Source organism: Heliconius melpomene, chromosome 20, assembly GCF_056956725.1.
Source record: "Heliconius melpomene rosina isolate 202511_hmr_F chromosome 20, ASM5695672v1, whole genome shotgun sequence".
In the NCBI taxonomy this organism is placed as follows: Eukaryota; Metazoa; Arthropoda; class Insecta; order Lepidoptera; family Nymphalidae; genus Heliconius; species Heliconius melpomene.
Genome location: NC_140408.1, coordinates 3,650,092 through 3,665,200, shown reverse-complemented (window position 1 = coordinate 3,665,200; position 15,109 = coordinate 3,650,092). Strand labels below are relative to the sequence as shown.

At 29.4% G+C, this 15,109-nt stretch overlaps 1 protein-coding gene across 1 annotated transcript; it reads left to right on the top strand.

The window, feature by feature from the left end:
- Window positions 1-244: 244 nt before the first annotated feature.
- Ack (activated Cdc42 kinase) lies at window positions 245-11,084 on the top strand. Its single transcript, XM_085204772.1, has 10 exons — window positions 245-662; window positions 741-991; window positions 1,377-1,794; window positions 2,005-2,206; window positions 3,944-4,139; window positions 4,523-4,648; window positions 4,978-5,042; window positions 6,361-6,567; window positions 6,723-6,845; window positions 7,325-11,084. Exons 1-10 carry the CDS (start codon window positions 576-578, stop codon window positions 8,242-8,244), a joined length of 2,595 nt encoding a protein of 864 aa, XP_085060898.1. The 5' UTR covers window positions 245-575; the 3' UTR covers window positions 8,245-11,084.
- Window positions 11,085-15,109: the final 4,025 nt, after the last annotated feature.

Here is a 15,109-nt window from a genome sequence, read left to right as displayed (position 1 = left end):
TAGCAGCATATCGATAATTGTTGCTCTCAGTTACTATAACAGTTTAAATTGATTTTAATATACTCGTAGTATATATTATAACAATAATAGAAATATAATTACGCTACAATATCGTACCGTAATTGTTGTTAAGACAAGAACACACTATGTATAATCTGGGACTATTTTTAGATATTCTTTCTGGCAACTTCTATAATAAACTTCATTATTGAATGATTGATTGATGAATGAACATTGAACGATATTTTTTAGCTCGTTTACTTGCCGATTGTAAATTGCAGTTCGTTTCGCAGCTTTCCAAGTTTCCATTGTTTTCAGTGCTTGTGTTGTTTATTTTGTGTGTATCGAAATAGAATATATAATTTAGTTCTATGTTTATTACTTGCTTTGTACTAAAAAAAAACTAAAGATTTTATTTATGAGGTTAGCTTTAATAATAAATACACGCTGACTATAATTGGACAACAACTCTCTCATACACAGTAATTTTTACTTCCTGCTAGAAATGTTATTTCTGAGAAGATTCCTATTAAACAAATTGCAAAGCTAGCTAGCTAGTGAACGTTATACTCAATATGGATTCGAATACAGACTGGCTTTGTGAAATTTTGCAAAATGTGCAACTGGAACAATTTTATGTTCCAATTCGAGATCAATTACAGGTAAATTTTTATTAACTGTTGACTTATAATATATTATTTTAAGATAAAAAAGCATTATTTCATCAACTTTACTTTTAGATTACAAGATTAGCACACTTTGATTATGTACATGCAGAGGACCTTGAAAAAATTGGCATTAGTAAACCTGGTGTTCGAAGACTGATTGATGCAGTCAGGAAAAAGAAATTACAATTGTGGAACCGAAAATTTTGGAATAAATTATTTGGTTCCTCAAATTCTATTACCCGCGAAAAGACTGATTTAGCAATAAGGCCTCAATCACAAACTGAAAGTCGAACCACATGTATCATACTAGAGAAAGATATTGTGTAAGTATTATATTACATTGTTGAATAATAATATTACATATACACCCACCTAAATTGTATATACTTCAAATCATTTACTGGCAGAATACACATATGTTCTTAATTTTTATAAAGAGACATAGTAAAATTAAATAATATTATTGTTAATGAAATTTTATAAATATTTCTTAAATTTATAGATAACATTATCTTTTTAACAATGAAACATAATACATTTTGTGACTAAATTGGTCAGATTTCCACTTCAAATATTTTGATTTTCACGGTCAGGTAAGACAACATAGTCTAGTCCTGAATTCTGTCCCTCAACATGCTATGTATCAAAAATTAGGTGATGTGTCAAGAACAAAATGTCTTAAATTTTTTATTTTTATTTTCTTAACAGGTTGCATAATGAGTTAGGTAATGGTTCGTTTGGTGTTGTGAGACGTGGAGAATGGAGAATGTCAGATCAGACAAATCAAATGGTGCCAGTGGCTGTGAAAGTGTTGAAAGCTGATGCATTTTCACAGCCAGGAATATATGATGATTTTAGAAGAGAAGTTGAGGCCATGCATAGTTTAAAACATCCTAATTTAATCAAGCTACATGGTGTAGTGTTTCATCCACTTATGATGGTGTGTGAATTGGCACCAATGGGCGCGTTATTAGATTATATAAGAGCACAGGATGGAAAAGTGTCATTAAATTTTATATCAAAGTGGTCAGGACAAGTTGCCGCAGGAATGGCACATTTGGAAAAGAGTCGATTTTTACACAGAGATTTGGCTTGTAGAAACATATTACTTTCTAATTTAGAATTGGTAAGTGAATTTATTGTATATTTATTTATTAATATTTATTTTTAATGTAAGTTATTTAATGTAAGTTACATTCAGAGCACCTTAAATTGGGTGATACATAGAGAACAAAATGCCTTAACACTAGGTGGGCTTACTTCTACACAAAGTCCTTGGTATCTGTGGGAATCAGCATAAGTCTAATTTTGTAAATAATTAATTTTATATTTTTAGGTAAAAATAGGTGATTTTGGTCTAATGCGAGCCCTCCCAGATGCGGATGACTGTTACGTCATGAGCGAGCGTCGCCGCGTCCCCTTCCCGTGGTGCGCCCCCGAGTCGCTGCGCTCGAGGCAGTTCTCCCACGCATCTGATGTGTGGATGTTTGCTGTTGCTTTGTGGGAAATGTATAGCTTTGGTGAAGAACCTTGGATGGGTGTGTTAATTATTTTAATTGATATCTGATCATTTGCTTGCAAATAATAATTTCGGCTTGAATATATATTTCACCACTGTAATAAAATTGCCTTTCAAAACTCTCACAATTAAGTTGCATACTGTCTTACAATACCACCTATATTTTCTCAGTTCCCACACCTATTATGTAGTATAATAATTCACTTTATAAAAAACTGATAAGAATCTCTACTGAGATTTCCTTTATGATCGTTTTAATAGTATTTGAAGCAATAATGTACTACTAGCAATAATTTTACTAATACAATCTAGTAATAATTACTCAATTAATATTCATAGGATTCCAAGCACTGCCTGTTGGTTTCATTCTGCATGCTATACAAACAATTGTATGTGTAACAGCAGATAAATCAAAGCAATTATTTCACAAAATAATAAAAAAATAAACAAATCCGAACTTTAAAACCATTAGATGAATAAATTATCTTAAAAACATTTTAAAATTTGAACTATATAGGTTTAATAAATTTATTTCTATTGTCTTGTATTTTATTCTATTGTTGCTTTCATAGTGGGTTGTATTATAAAAATATATGTAAATCAATTAATTACATTGCAATTTTTTATCAATATAACAAACTTCTTATCAGATCCGCTATATTTATTTTAAAATCAAAGTTAACATATTTTATATTTACTTTTTGATGTCCTTTTTATACCCACCTTTATTTGATTAAATATGACTGTCCATTGAAGTTATGTTAACGTGATAAGAAAACACTATAAATAGGTTTTTTGGAAATAATAATTGTTATTATTAAAATGCTGCTTTTTACCTATTTTGAAATTTGTGTGCCGTGTAGTGCCTAATTTTATCTGGATTGACCATTAAATAAATTATTTTATATGTAAAAATTGGCTTCATAGCATTTTAGACTGAAACGGTCGCTTTCAGCTGGGTCGTGGTAGCTTTCCAAATGAATCATGGTAGCGGCTATTTTCGTACTTATTTATACAGAATAATTAATTTTACAATTATATTAACTATTAATAATTTTTAAATCTAGAGTTTTTATTTGGTAGTTATATCCTAAATCTAATCTATAGGTATCTACATATGTTATAAATTGGTACCTGTGCGTGTTCAAATGCCAATTGTTAAACACGCGATCTTGTGCACCTAAAATGTGAATAATAGACATTTGAAACAAAATGAATACACGTTTGTTGTTACATTGTTGGTGATTTCTTTCGGCGCTCTTTTGACCTGTTTTCGCTAAATTCTGGAAGCATTGCGAGTTGTGTAGCGGAACTCAACGCCGCGCTATGCCTCTGCACCAAAGCGAAGAAATGAAAATATTATAATATCATTACCATGAGTGGGAATCGAATACACAACCTGTCGCGTTCACAGTCACGCGCTGGTCCTGCGCCACGACTCGATCTTTTAAAATAATAAATATGTTTGATAATTAAAAACGTGTTCTGATCATTAAAAAATAATTATTACATCAATTATACAAAATGCAATAGATGTAATAATTTTTTTTTACTTATTGATGGATGTGAAAAAATGTGAAAAATTCCGTTAAAGTGCTTTAGTAGAATGCCTTGAGTTCTGCCACTCAACACGCAATGCCTCGAAAAATTCGACGGAATATGGGGAACGGAGTGTCTTAACACCATGTTCTCTCTGCTACACTGCTGTGTGCGGGTTACAGCGTGAAGCTGATAATTAATTTGTAAATTTTTTTAGGTTTAAATGGCTCTGAGATACTTCGTCTAATAATGCGGGAAGGTCAGCGTCTCTCCGCACCAAGCGCGTGTCCGCCGGACGTGTACATGTTAATGATGCAGTGTTGGGAGTTGAACCCGAAGGAGAGGCCGACGTTTGCGGGCATACTGAGGTACATGGAGACGAATAAGTCGGAAACTGCTATTGCTAGTCTTAGGTAAGTAATCCTGCTTCTTACTATCCTACTAATATTATAAATGTAAAAGTTTTTGAGGATGGATGGTTGTTCCAGTTTCACGCAAAAATTGCTGAATTGATTTTGATAAAACTTTACAGTATTATAGTTTATACGTCAGAATAGCACCATAGGCTACAATTTATGTAAGGATTTTGTATAATTTGGCTGTAATATTTAGTTTATTATAAGTTTAGCGAGCGAAGCCGCATTGTGAGGCAAAGTGATAATAAAAGCTTGAACACGATATCATTATATGAGCGGAAAATAGAATATAAAATGATATATGTATTACAATTTTGTTACTTATTTTCTTATCAGTTTATCATTTGTCAAAATAAAAATCCCCGCGTATTGCTAAATAGTTATAGGAAACAAGGTCAGATGACAATAGAGGCGGGAGACGCGATTGTCCTCATCGACAAACGTCCGGAGCTACACTGGTGGAAAGGACAGAACCAGAGGAGTTTGGAAGTTGGACTGTTTCCCAGGTTAATCTTTTTTTTGTTATTTTTTTATTTTGCGGCGTTGAGTTTCGCCACTCAATACGCAATGTTTCGAAATTAGGCGGAAAGCCGGAACAGTGGCTTAGCATTGGATTCCCTCTGCCTATCCTGCTAAATGCCGGACGTATCCCGAATTATAATTTATCTTAAGCCAAAAAAGTGCCATCTTACTTTTATTAAAAAACTAGACATTTGACAACTGCCAATTTATTTTCTATACTTCTGAAGTGATGTACATAGAATGTACATTATTTAGTTTATAGATTCTAGAAATAAACTTTGATTTTATTAATACTTGTCTTTTTTTTTCACAGTACGCTTGTAACCGCGGTGAAAAGCAAAAACGTTCAAGCTGCAGCTGCGAAGATGTCTCCGAAAGGTAAGAACTCATATTTTATTTATCTATTCTAATATTATAAAATTGAAGTTTGTTTACTACGAACTACTACTTCCATGATTTCTTTTTGAATTGGATAATCAATTTAGCAAGGAAAGCTATATTACATAATGTTAACGGTGTAACGTAAACGTATCTTATTTCTTTTTGATAACAAACTAATAAATAAACATAAAATATATTTAAATTAAACGTTATTTAAAATAGTTTATTGGGACAAATCCCTATAGTGAGAATTATAAGTATTTTATAATTTTATTCATTTATACGCGATATCGTTGTAACTGTTAAATAATACGAAGCGATCGATGGTTAGCATTGAAAATTGCTAATCTATGACTAAATGGTTTTACCGCGACGTAGTGTGGCTGATTGTGTAATACGTTATATTATATTGCACCTTTGTTAATATAATTATTGTTTATGTTGTATTATATACTTATAGCTGTCAAGTATTTATGTACTAGCTACTTAAACGCGGCTTTGTCCGTTTTTTGCAGCAAAATTTAATAATCTTTATGTTATTTGTAGCCTATGTGTTATTCTGATATATAAGTAATATTACTGTGAAGTTTCATCCAAATCCGTTCAGTAGTTTTTATGTGATAGTGAAATAAACATCCATCCACATTAAATTTGATATTCATAATATTAGTAAGATGTAAGTACTAAAATGCATATTTAGGTATAATTTGGATATTTTTTAAAAAATTCTCAATGAAAAGTTATTTACAAAATACTACTATATTAATCTACAAAAAAATATTTAAACAATATTTTATCCTTCAATTTGATTATCGTCATAATATGTAGTCTGTTTGTCGAACCCTTATATCTGATTTATTTCTCTACATACTTATATACATACTAATCAATACAATTTATTATAGTTTATATTTATATTTTATTATAGTTAAGGTTACATAATACATTACTGTTAAAAGAAACAACGATTGACGTATTCTCGTTCTAAACTCTACATGAGATTAATATTTATTAACAGTTGCTTGATAAACACGTATTGCTATACAAATACGTATTTTCTTTTATATAGCATTGGTACTATGATTAAAGTTTAAAAAACTTATATGCTACATATATTGTTTGTAGATATTTTTTATAATCTACAGATCAGGAACTCATTAAGAATTTACAGTCGCAAGCTTTTGCCTCTGGTCCGCGAAAGGCCTCACTCATATTTAAAATACAAATTCAAATGTTCTATAATTTAAATATATTTATTTATACTTTTCATTTACTTTCTAATCAATGTCAAATATCGATTTTCCATACATTTCAGCTACAAACCAACCAAACAACGCAGTAGAGGACCCCGAGGTGATACTTCGAAAGCGTCGCACTATAGAGTCCACGCAGCCGTCCACGACCCGCACCGGTAACAGCGCGAGCAAACACTTCAATTACAATAAACTGATAAACGATAGGACGCTGTTGGATCGAGTCGCGAGGTCCACGAGGGACAATTATTCGAAGAGTTTGAATCATGGTAAATTGAAAATATTAAAATCGATTTCGATTGTTTGTTAAAAGAATATCAATTATATTGCATTACTTTGTAGATTTTTGAGCTAATTTTTATGTTAAATTATAATGTATTATAACTATTTTTGCTACTAATTGATTTATTTCATTTATCCTCAGTAAAAGAAGATTTACTCATCGACCTAGATATGCCACCGACGACGGTAAAAGCGTCGCCGTCCAAGAAACAACCGAACCCAAATAATATATCCATTTTGGATGCTCCTATTGATGTACCTGAAAGTGAGTTTTCGAAGTCTATTTTTAATTTTCTTTTTTTGAAATATGACATTACATGTTAGATGGTACTATAGTTAACTAGAATTGGAGGAAAAGTGTAAACATTTTTTGCCACGGCCCTCACGACGGCCATGAATTCGAAATCAACTGGGGGAATAAGTTATTTAATAGTTTTAGTCCTTACTCTGGCAACAAGACAAATTTAGCGTCATTCAGCGGTGCAAAGGGAATGGAGTGTCTTAACATTAAGTTCTCTCTGCTTTCCCAACTATATATTGAATACGTGAAGCTATATTATTATCTGCAATGTAAATTGGACCCATCACTAAATAATACTATATTTTATTAAAGAGAGTCCCTTTATACATTTATAATTCTTATGCTTTATATTGTAATTTTTTGTAGATATAAATAAAATATAAACAAATTATTGTATATATAATTAATAAGTTTAATTGAATATTATAATAATTTAATTTCAGATCATGACTTAGACTGGGGTCAACAAAGCATAGAAAGTCTACCAACATACTGTACGGAATCTCAAAATGTCCAAAGTGCACCAAATCTCTACGGCGCTAAATCACTAGACGGTTTAAATATTACTTCACAAACAAGTCCAGACCCATTTGATACTTCGCAATTTTGGCCAAGAACAGAATCTCAGAAACCTAACTATAGCATACAATTAGATGATAATCTATACCAATCTCAAGTTTACAATACTGCAACACCTAATACACAAGCTATTTACAATAATATGACGTTAAATAATTCAAACCAATCAAACATGGTGGTACCAAATACTATTTACTCGAATAATGCTGTTGTAACGAACAGACAGACGGAATCTATAAACGAATCTCTCAGGACTTTAGCAGACATGTCGTTAGATGATAGAATATCAGAATCATTAAATCTCAGAACGAAAAATAATGATGAAGGTATCTATGCAAATACTGATACAAATATACAAGAAGTAGCGTCCACATCGAATTATAGTGCAACTGAAAACTTCAATGATTTTGCAGTTTATAGTAATTTTGATATGAACCCCAATCAACAACAGTATATACTAGAAACTAATGATTATTATGCGAAATTTTCAACACCATCTGGAAGTCAAAGTAATAACGACTACGAAAAAAATATGTATAAACCAAAATTTGAGGAGAAATTAGAGAATTTTAGTGAATCTGTGGAGAATTCGAAGAATTATTCTGCTTTAAAATATCAAAATGTTGATTATAGTACAGTTTCATATGACGTAGTGAGTGAAGAAGCGTCGGGTAATGTGTATAGTGAAATTGAACAGTATGGCAGTTTGTATGACGAAGTGTATGAACCCGTGCGTCCTCAGCGCCCGCACCGCCCCGCGCCGCCGCGCCCTTACAGGCCGTAGCTCGTAGGTTTGAATTACTAATAAAGAAATATTGTTATGCATTTCACCATTCAGTCTATCTTGTGTATCAAGATTTAGTAGTAGAAGAATTATGAGATTAGAAGTTTGACTTATTAGTGAATTTTTAGGGTTTCAATAATTTTTAAGGAAAAAAGGAAACCTCAAATCATCAGATATGAGATCGGAACCCTCATGTTGTCCGTCTGTCTGTCAAGACCCTTTATCTCGGGAACGTTTGGAGATATCGGGTTGAAATCCAAACTATATACGACGTCTGATTTCCTGTCTGATTTCCTGTATCTACGGCCGTATGATTTCCTGAAAAAATAACTATATTTATTTAGAAAAAAGACATCTGAACAACGCGTGGTTGGACAGTATGAAGGGAAAATTCATTCCGGTTGACATAGAATTATGAAATTTGGTAGCCCACATCTATAGGTACTACTAGTTCAGGAAAAAAAAACAAAGCATTTGTGACTAAATCTTAAAAAATAATTGCCTTTAAGGAGGGACAAAACTTAGTCTTTAATACCAAGTTAGCAGCTAGTTCAAGTGAGATATTAGATGAAAGACTCACGCTTGTCTGGTTTTTTTTAAACGCAATGACAATCTTTAAGTAATAATGTCGGGTAAAAATTAATAACTAAATTACGATGTAAGATGATTTAAATTTGCGAAAGTGCTTTTTCCTCTTTTGTTTTTCTAGGAACCTAACTATAAATTATAGTATATACCAAATTAAATGATGCTTCAAAGTATAAATTGCTATGAATATATTTATATACATACACATACAACTGTGTTATAGTAATTATGTTGCAATAAAAAAATACATTATATTATATGGTTCATATGAATGTGTACTTGCCAATAGTCAAAATCTCTTAAATGAGTGTTAAATAAGTGAATTTAACGATATTTGCCTAATTGATATTAATATAAGAAAAGTGAATTGTAAATTATAATATATAATATATTTATTATTATGTTTGTATATATTTGTTAATTTCGGAAGATTCAATATACTAGTATGAAAATACTCACTTCATTTTATAATACACGTACATCCTTGTCGGATTTTTAAACAATCGATATACAGAAAAAAATATTTAGTACTAAAAAAATACATTTTAATTTATAAATTTTAAAATCGCACTATAATGCGTCGAAGTGTCATGGTGTAGCTTGTGACGTCAAGTCTGAGTAATCTGTTAATACCATTGTATATTATACAAAATATTCTTTCGCTTACCAAGGTGTGACGTAAATCACTGGATCTCTTTTTAACACGCATTCTCCTATTATATAATCTCTTTTACCATACAATCTTCGAATCGAATGTATAAGTGCTCATAGGTCTTCATTTATTAAAAACATATTGTTAGTGAATTTTACTAGCTGTCATCATGCCCTTTTTTAAGTCTCGTTTATATCGTTCTCGTATATACTATATTTGCAAACTAAATGGTGAATCTCGGTGATTCCTATATTATAACAATATCTTATTTATTAGAAATACATGAAATATTTCTAATCACTGCTGCTACATTTAGTATATTTTCTATTATATAATTTGTTTAATAATACTCAAATATCACATTTTATATTATATTTTTTTAAGCACTTAAATCACGCTGCTAGTGCACAGATTGGCTAACTTGCTTTAATGAATATTATTAATCTGTTAAACTCACAACTAAGAATAAATACTTTATAAATTTAAAATGTTACTTTTTTTGTAATGTATAATTTCTATACTTTATTATTCACATTATTCATTATTTTACACTTTTGTAATAAAGTTCTAAAAAATGTGAAGTAACTTGGTGTCCGCATAATATTTTAATGAATATTTAAAAATTCGTGTTATTTTTAAAACATTTTATTTTTCATCGTATAAATCATCATGTAATGTCATGGATGATAAGTTAGTTTTACATTGAAGTAATAAACTTGCATACACATGGTGCCTCACCGTTAAGTACCTGTTAGAAATAGAAATAGGTATAGTAGAACAACAGTATATATTATTATGTAAATGCCAGTGAACTTAATAAACTTAGATTTTTTAATTTATTTGTACTCAAAAAAATCATATGTTTACTTCATAATACTAATCTCGAAACAATAATATTGTATAAGTTAATTTTTTTTATTAAATAAATTATGGCTATAAGTCACTAGAGCCTTCTGAATATTTTTAAATATTAATATTATTTAAAAATGAAAACACGTTAAGATAATTGATTGTAAATACAAAATCTGTTACTTATATGTGATGTAAAATATTTGCAAATTTATAAATATATAGTTTATTTATACGCTTGCTAATGATTTAGTTTTGAAGGTTTGAGTTTACTTACTGAATTCTAAAAAAAATAGTTTTCATGAAATATATGTAACAGAAAACTTTTGCACTCAATTGCTTTTGTCAACAAAAATACAATCTGCTTGCTGCTAAATCTGAAAGATGTGTTTTAATTATTTATTTTGATTCACAGTTATAATAATAAATTCTATTTATTTCAATTTTTAACTTTGTACAATTGTACGATTTTTTTTTCTTTGTATTGAAAACATAAAACCACGTAACGAAGAATAATAAGTTAGAATATGCTAAGATTGAAATAGCGTAGTTCAGTTAGATTATATTTAAGTTTTCCGATACTTTAAATTGTATATTACTTTAGCAATTGTTGGTCCTATTTAAATATAGTCTTGCAAAGATATTTTATGAAAACAAAAAATATTCTCCTATCATGCATGTGCTGTACAATTTTAATTGAATTCTATTTGTATGATAATTAATTGTTATCATAATAAAGATTTAAACGTAATTAAATTTTTTATTTACAGCTTTGAATGTTTCCTAATTTCAAGGTCGGCTATTATCAACATTTTACAGTATTTAAATAAGTATCTACCTAAAACGTCTACTCATCGTGCAAATAAATAAATAGTGATAACCTATCAGCTAATTAAATATTGAACCATATATAAAGTTAAATTTCACGTTAGAAGACATTTTTGCTTTTTCAAACTAAAATAATAATAATAATAATAATTTGAAATAAAGAAAAGACAGCGCGGCAATGAGTTCCACTAACACGAAATGCCTCTAAATCAAACGATGAGCATTGTTTTAACTCTATCTATCTATATATATATATATATATATATATATATATCTGCTATAAAGAAAAGATACAGAGGTCCTTTTTAGGGTTCAGTACCTTAACCAGTAAAAACGGATCCCTCATAGTATCTTGTTTAACTTTGTTGTCCATCTGCCATGATTTTTTATCTCAAGATCACTGAAATTAATATCAAATATTCTAATCTATACATTGAAGCGTAAAAAATCAAACTTCTAAGTCAATGCAATCAAAAGATAGATAGAAAGATAAATATATATTTTTTATAATTAAATAGACAAACCATATCAATAGAAGATGAAAGTGACAATTTGATATAATATCGTCAAGAGTAAGGAAGTAATTTGTTACAATTTGGGATTATCCTTGACATTTTGTTTAATTACTTACTTCGAAGGATCTTTTTGTTTTTTCCTTAGAATGTTTTCAGAAGAAATATATTTTTTAAATATTCAATAAATATATATATTGTTGGCATTGGCGTTGAGTTCTGCCACTCAACAAGCAATGACTCCAAAATTCGGCAGAAAGTGGGGAACGGAGTGCCTTAACACTAGGTTCCCTCTGCCTACCCTGCCGTGTGCGGGATACAGCGTGAAGCTGATTTATTTATTTATTTTAATATATACATATAGTAAATACTATGTTGTAATTTTTTTAATAGAATTAACAAAGAACTATTTAAAGTTATCATAAAAGAAAAATAATATTACCTAGTTGTAAATGAAATGAGTACAAACAATGTATTAAGCAAACTTAATAAAGCTTTCACGTGCGGACTAGACCCAGTAAGAGGTGCATGCCACATCGATCGACCTATTCTACATTATTTCAAGTATGTACCTACATACCGAGATACCAACGTGTAAAATTAATAATATTTATACATTTAATACCAAATGATTAAAATATATTTTGTATATATTTTTATATACTATTCATTTTAAGTACCAAACCTAAAATTTTATTAATGAATATTATATAATTATTATATTTATATTATTATTTTATATTTTATTATATTTTTTTATTATTTTTTTATTTTTATTTTTTTCCTTTTGGTTGCTAAGTGAATAAATAAAAATAATATACTATTAGTTAATAATAACTGTAATCAAAGAGAATTCTTTGCGTTTTCCTGTGTAGCTGTAGAGCATAGAGCTACGTGAATTTTGATTTAAGAATTTAAAGGGTAGAAACCTACGTAATTCGTAACCATTCCTTCGCGTAGCTCTACGCTCTACAGCTACACAGGAAAATGCATTGTACTATATGCAATACAACTAAAACATTATTGTATTCTTTTTGCTTTACGTTTTATCTCGTGATAGTAGAGTAGGGAGAGAGAACCTAGTGTCAAAACTCTCCGTTCACTACTTTTAGTTCGTAATCAAAACATGGCGAATACACTCAACACTTTGACTTACCACAACGGGGAAATGTAGATAATGAATGGGACCCAGAACCATCATGGATACTGCCAGATGCTGTTCCATTAGAAACCACACATTATATTATAGAAAATGTTTTGAATTATTAAGTAATTTCGATCGGTGTGGGGCGTACGTTTCAAATAATAATATTCATGAAATAATTATTAACTACCTATGTCTGTAATTAAATTCATAATTGTAGAAACATAGTTAATTATAGAGAATAGAGTAAAAACAAACTATGAAGATGCAGCATATTTTGTATTTACAAAACAAATGAAGAGCAAACATAATACAGAAACCAATTAGTAAAATCAATTCTATGTTCGAGGTCAGCGTGTGACTATAAACGCGACAAGTTATGGGTTCGATTCCCATTTGAGGAAATGAAATATTTATTATTTTCAATGCTTCGCTCTGATGTCGAGGCAAAGAGCAGCGTTAACATCAAATTTCAACACGTAATGCCTCCAGAATTCGGCGGAAAATGGCGGAGTGTCTTGACACTAGGCTCATGCTTACCCTGTTACATGCTGGTTACATCGTGAAGCTTAAAAAATAACGAGGTTTCTTAAAACTAGGTTCCTTCTTCCTACCTATATAAATCTATAAAAAAAACAATTGTGTTCAATAAAACACAAGTAAAGCACTTAAAGCTCGCGGTAAGGAAATAAAACTGAAAAATTATGGAAAACGTGATCGTTTCGGGAAGCTCATGTTTATTTCAGTAATAAAAGTAATTTATATCTGTAATGCGATCTCCTAAGTGGTGTTGTTTGTTTTTTTAGACATAAAACATTGCAAAATATAATAAAATAAATTTTGAATTTGGGTAAAGACGTAAAAACATTTTTAAAAATATTACAATTTTAATAAATAATATTAATAACATGTTATTCCCCTTCGATAATATAAGTATTATAAAGAAATGTTATTAATTCGATTTACTTAAAATCTTTATAAAAACGAATTATATTTTTCGAAAAATCGTTCTTTACTAACATTTATTACGACTTCTTTTGACTTCTTAGTAAAATTATTATTTAGTTAAGCTACTAACTATTAACTATTTATATGACATAAGTTACTATTAAGTAACTACTTTTGAAGTTACTTTTAACTGTTTACTGTTAATCTTATGTTTTTAAACTGTGTGGATATTTCTTCTGTTATTTTTTATTAATAAAGCAGAAACAGCGCACTTTATTGTAGTTTTCCTCGCAACACCAATATAAACTTATCAGTAACAGCTACAAGTCTGTAGAAGTCAGAAACACTCATCCTTTGAGTTTCTAAGAAATAAGTTGTAACTAACTGAATAAGCTGGTCTATTTATTATTTTTAAAAATAAAAATAAATAAGCTTCACGTTATATTCCGCACACAGCAAGAAAGGAATTATTTTACAAATTATTATTTTAATTAAGCAAAAAAATAACTTAAGTGGTAAATATTCATTATTATAAAACCATATAACATTATTTACCAATTATATTTAAATAGGGAATTTTAAGTAAAGATTCATTATTATAAAACCATATAACATTATTTACCAATTATATTTAAATAGGGAATTTTAAGTAAAGATTCATTATTATAAAACCATATAACATTATTTACCAATTATATTTAAATAGGGAGTTTTAAGTAAAGATACTATAATTCGTAATACTCCGTCCCCCATTCCGAGTTGGCGGAATTTAGTATATTAGCATTTACGAGACTAGGGTAGTGAAAATATATAATACACCCCCCCGAAGAGTTATCGAACCCGTAACCATTATATTTACAGTATGACGCACTCCACTGTGTCACTATGGCCTCGTTGTCATTTAATATTTTTATTGTTATTATAAACTAGTATATTTAATTCGTAAGCCTGCAGACTAAAAATCTGTTTTAGTACTTACTTTTAGAGTTGCTTTGTTTGTTTAGTAAGTTTAAATACCTTATAATAATTTTAATAACTACTAAAAAAAATGTTTTTTTTTTATATGTAACAGAGTAATAAATTAAATCAACATTGTTTAACAATCCGATAGAGATCTAACCTTTACCGTAGGACCTAAGCCAATGTCACATTAAGTAGAGCTAAATGCTTAGTGAAAAGTTGAATTACTTAATTATAATATTCATTATGTATTTAGTAAATTTGTATTAAATACACCATATTATCCAAATTTCTATACTAAAATAAGCAAAATATAATTATATAGATAATTAAGCTAAACCATTTAATAAAAGCTCATAAAAGCTTATAATTATATATAATTAA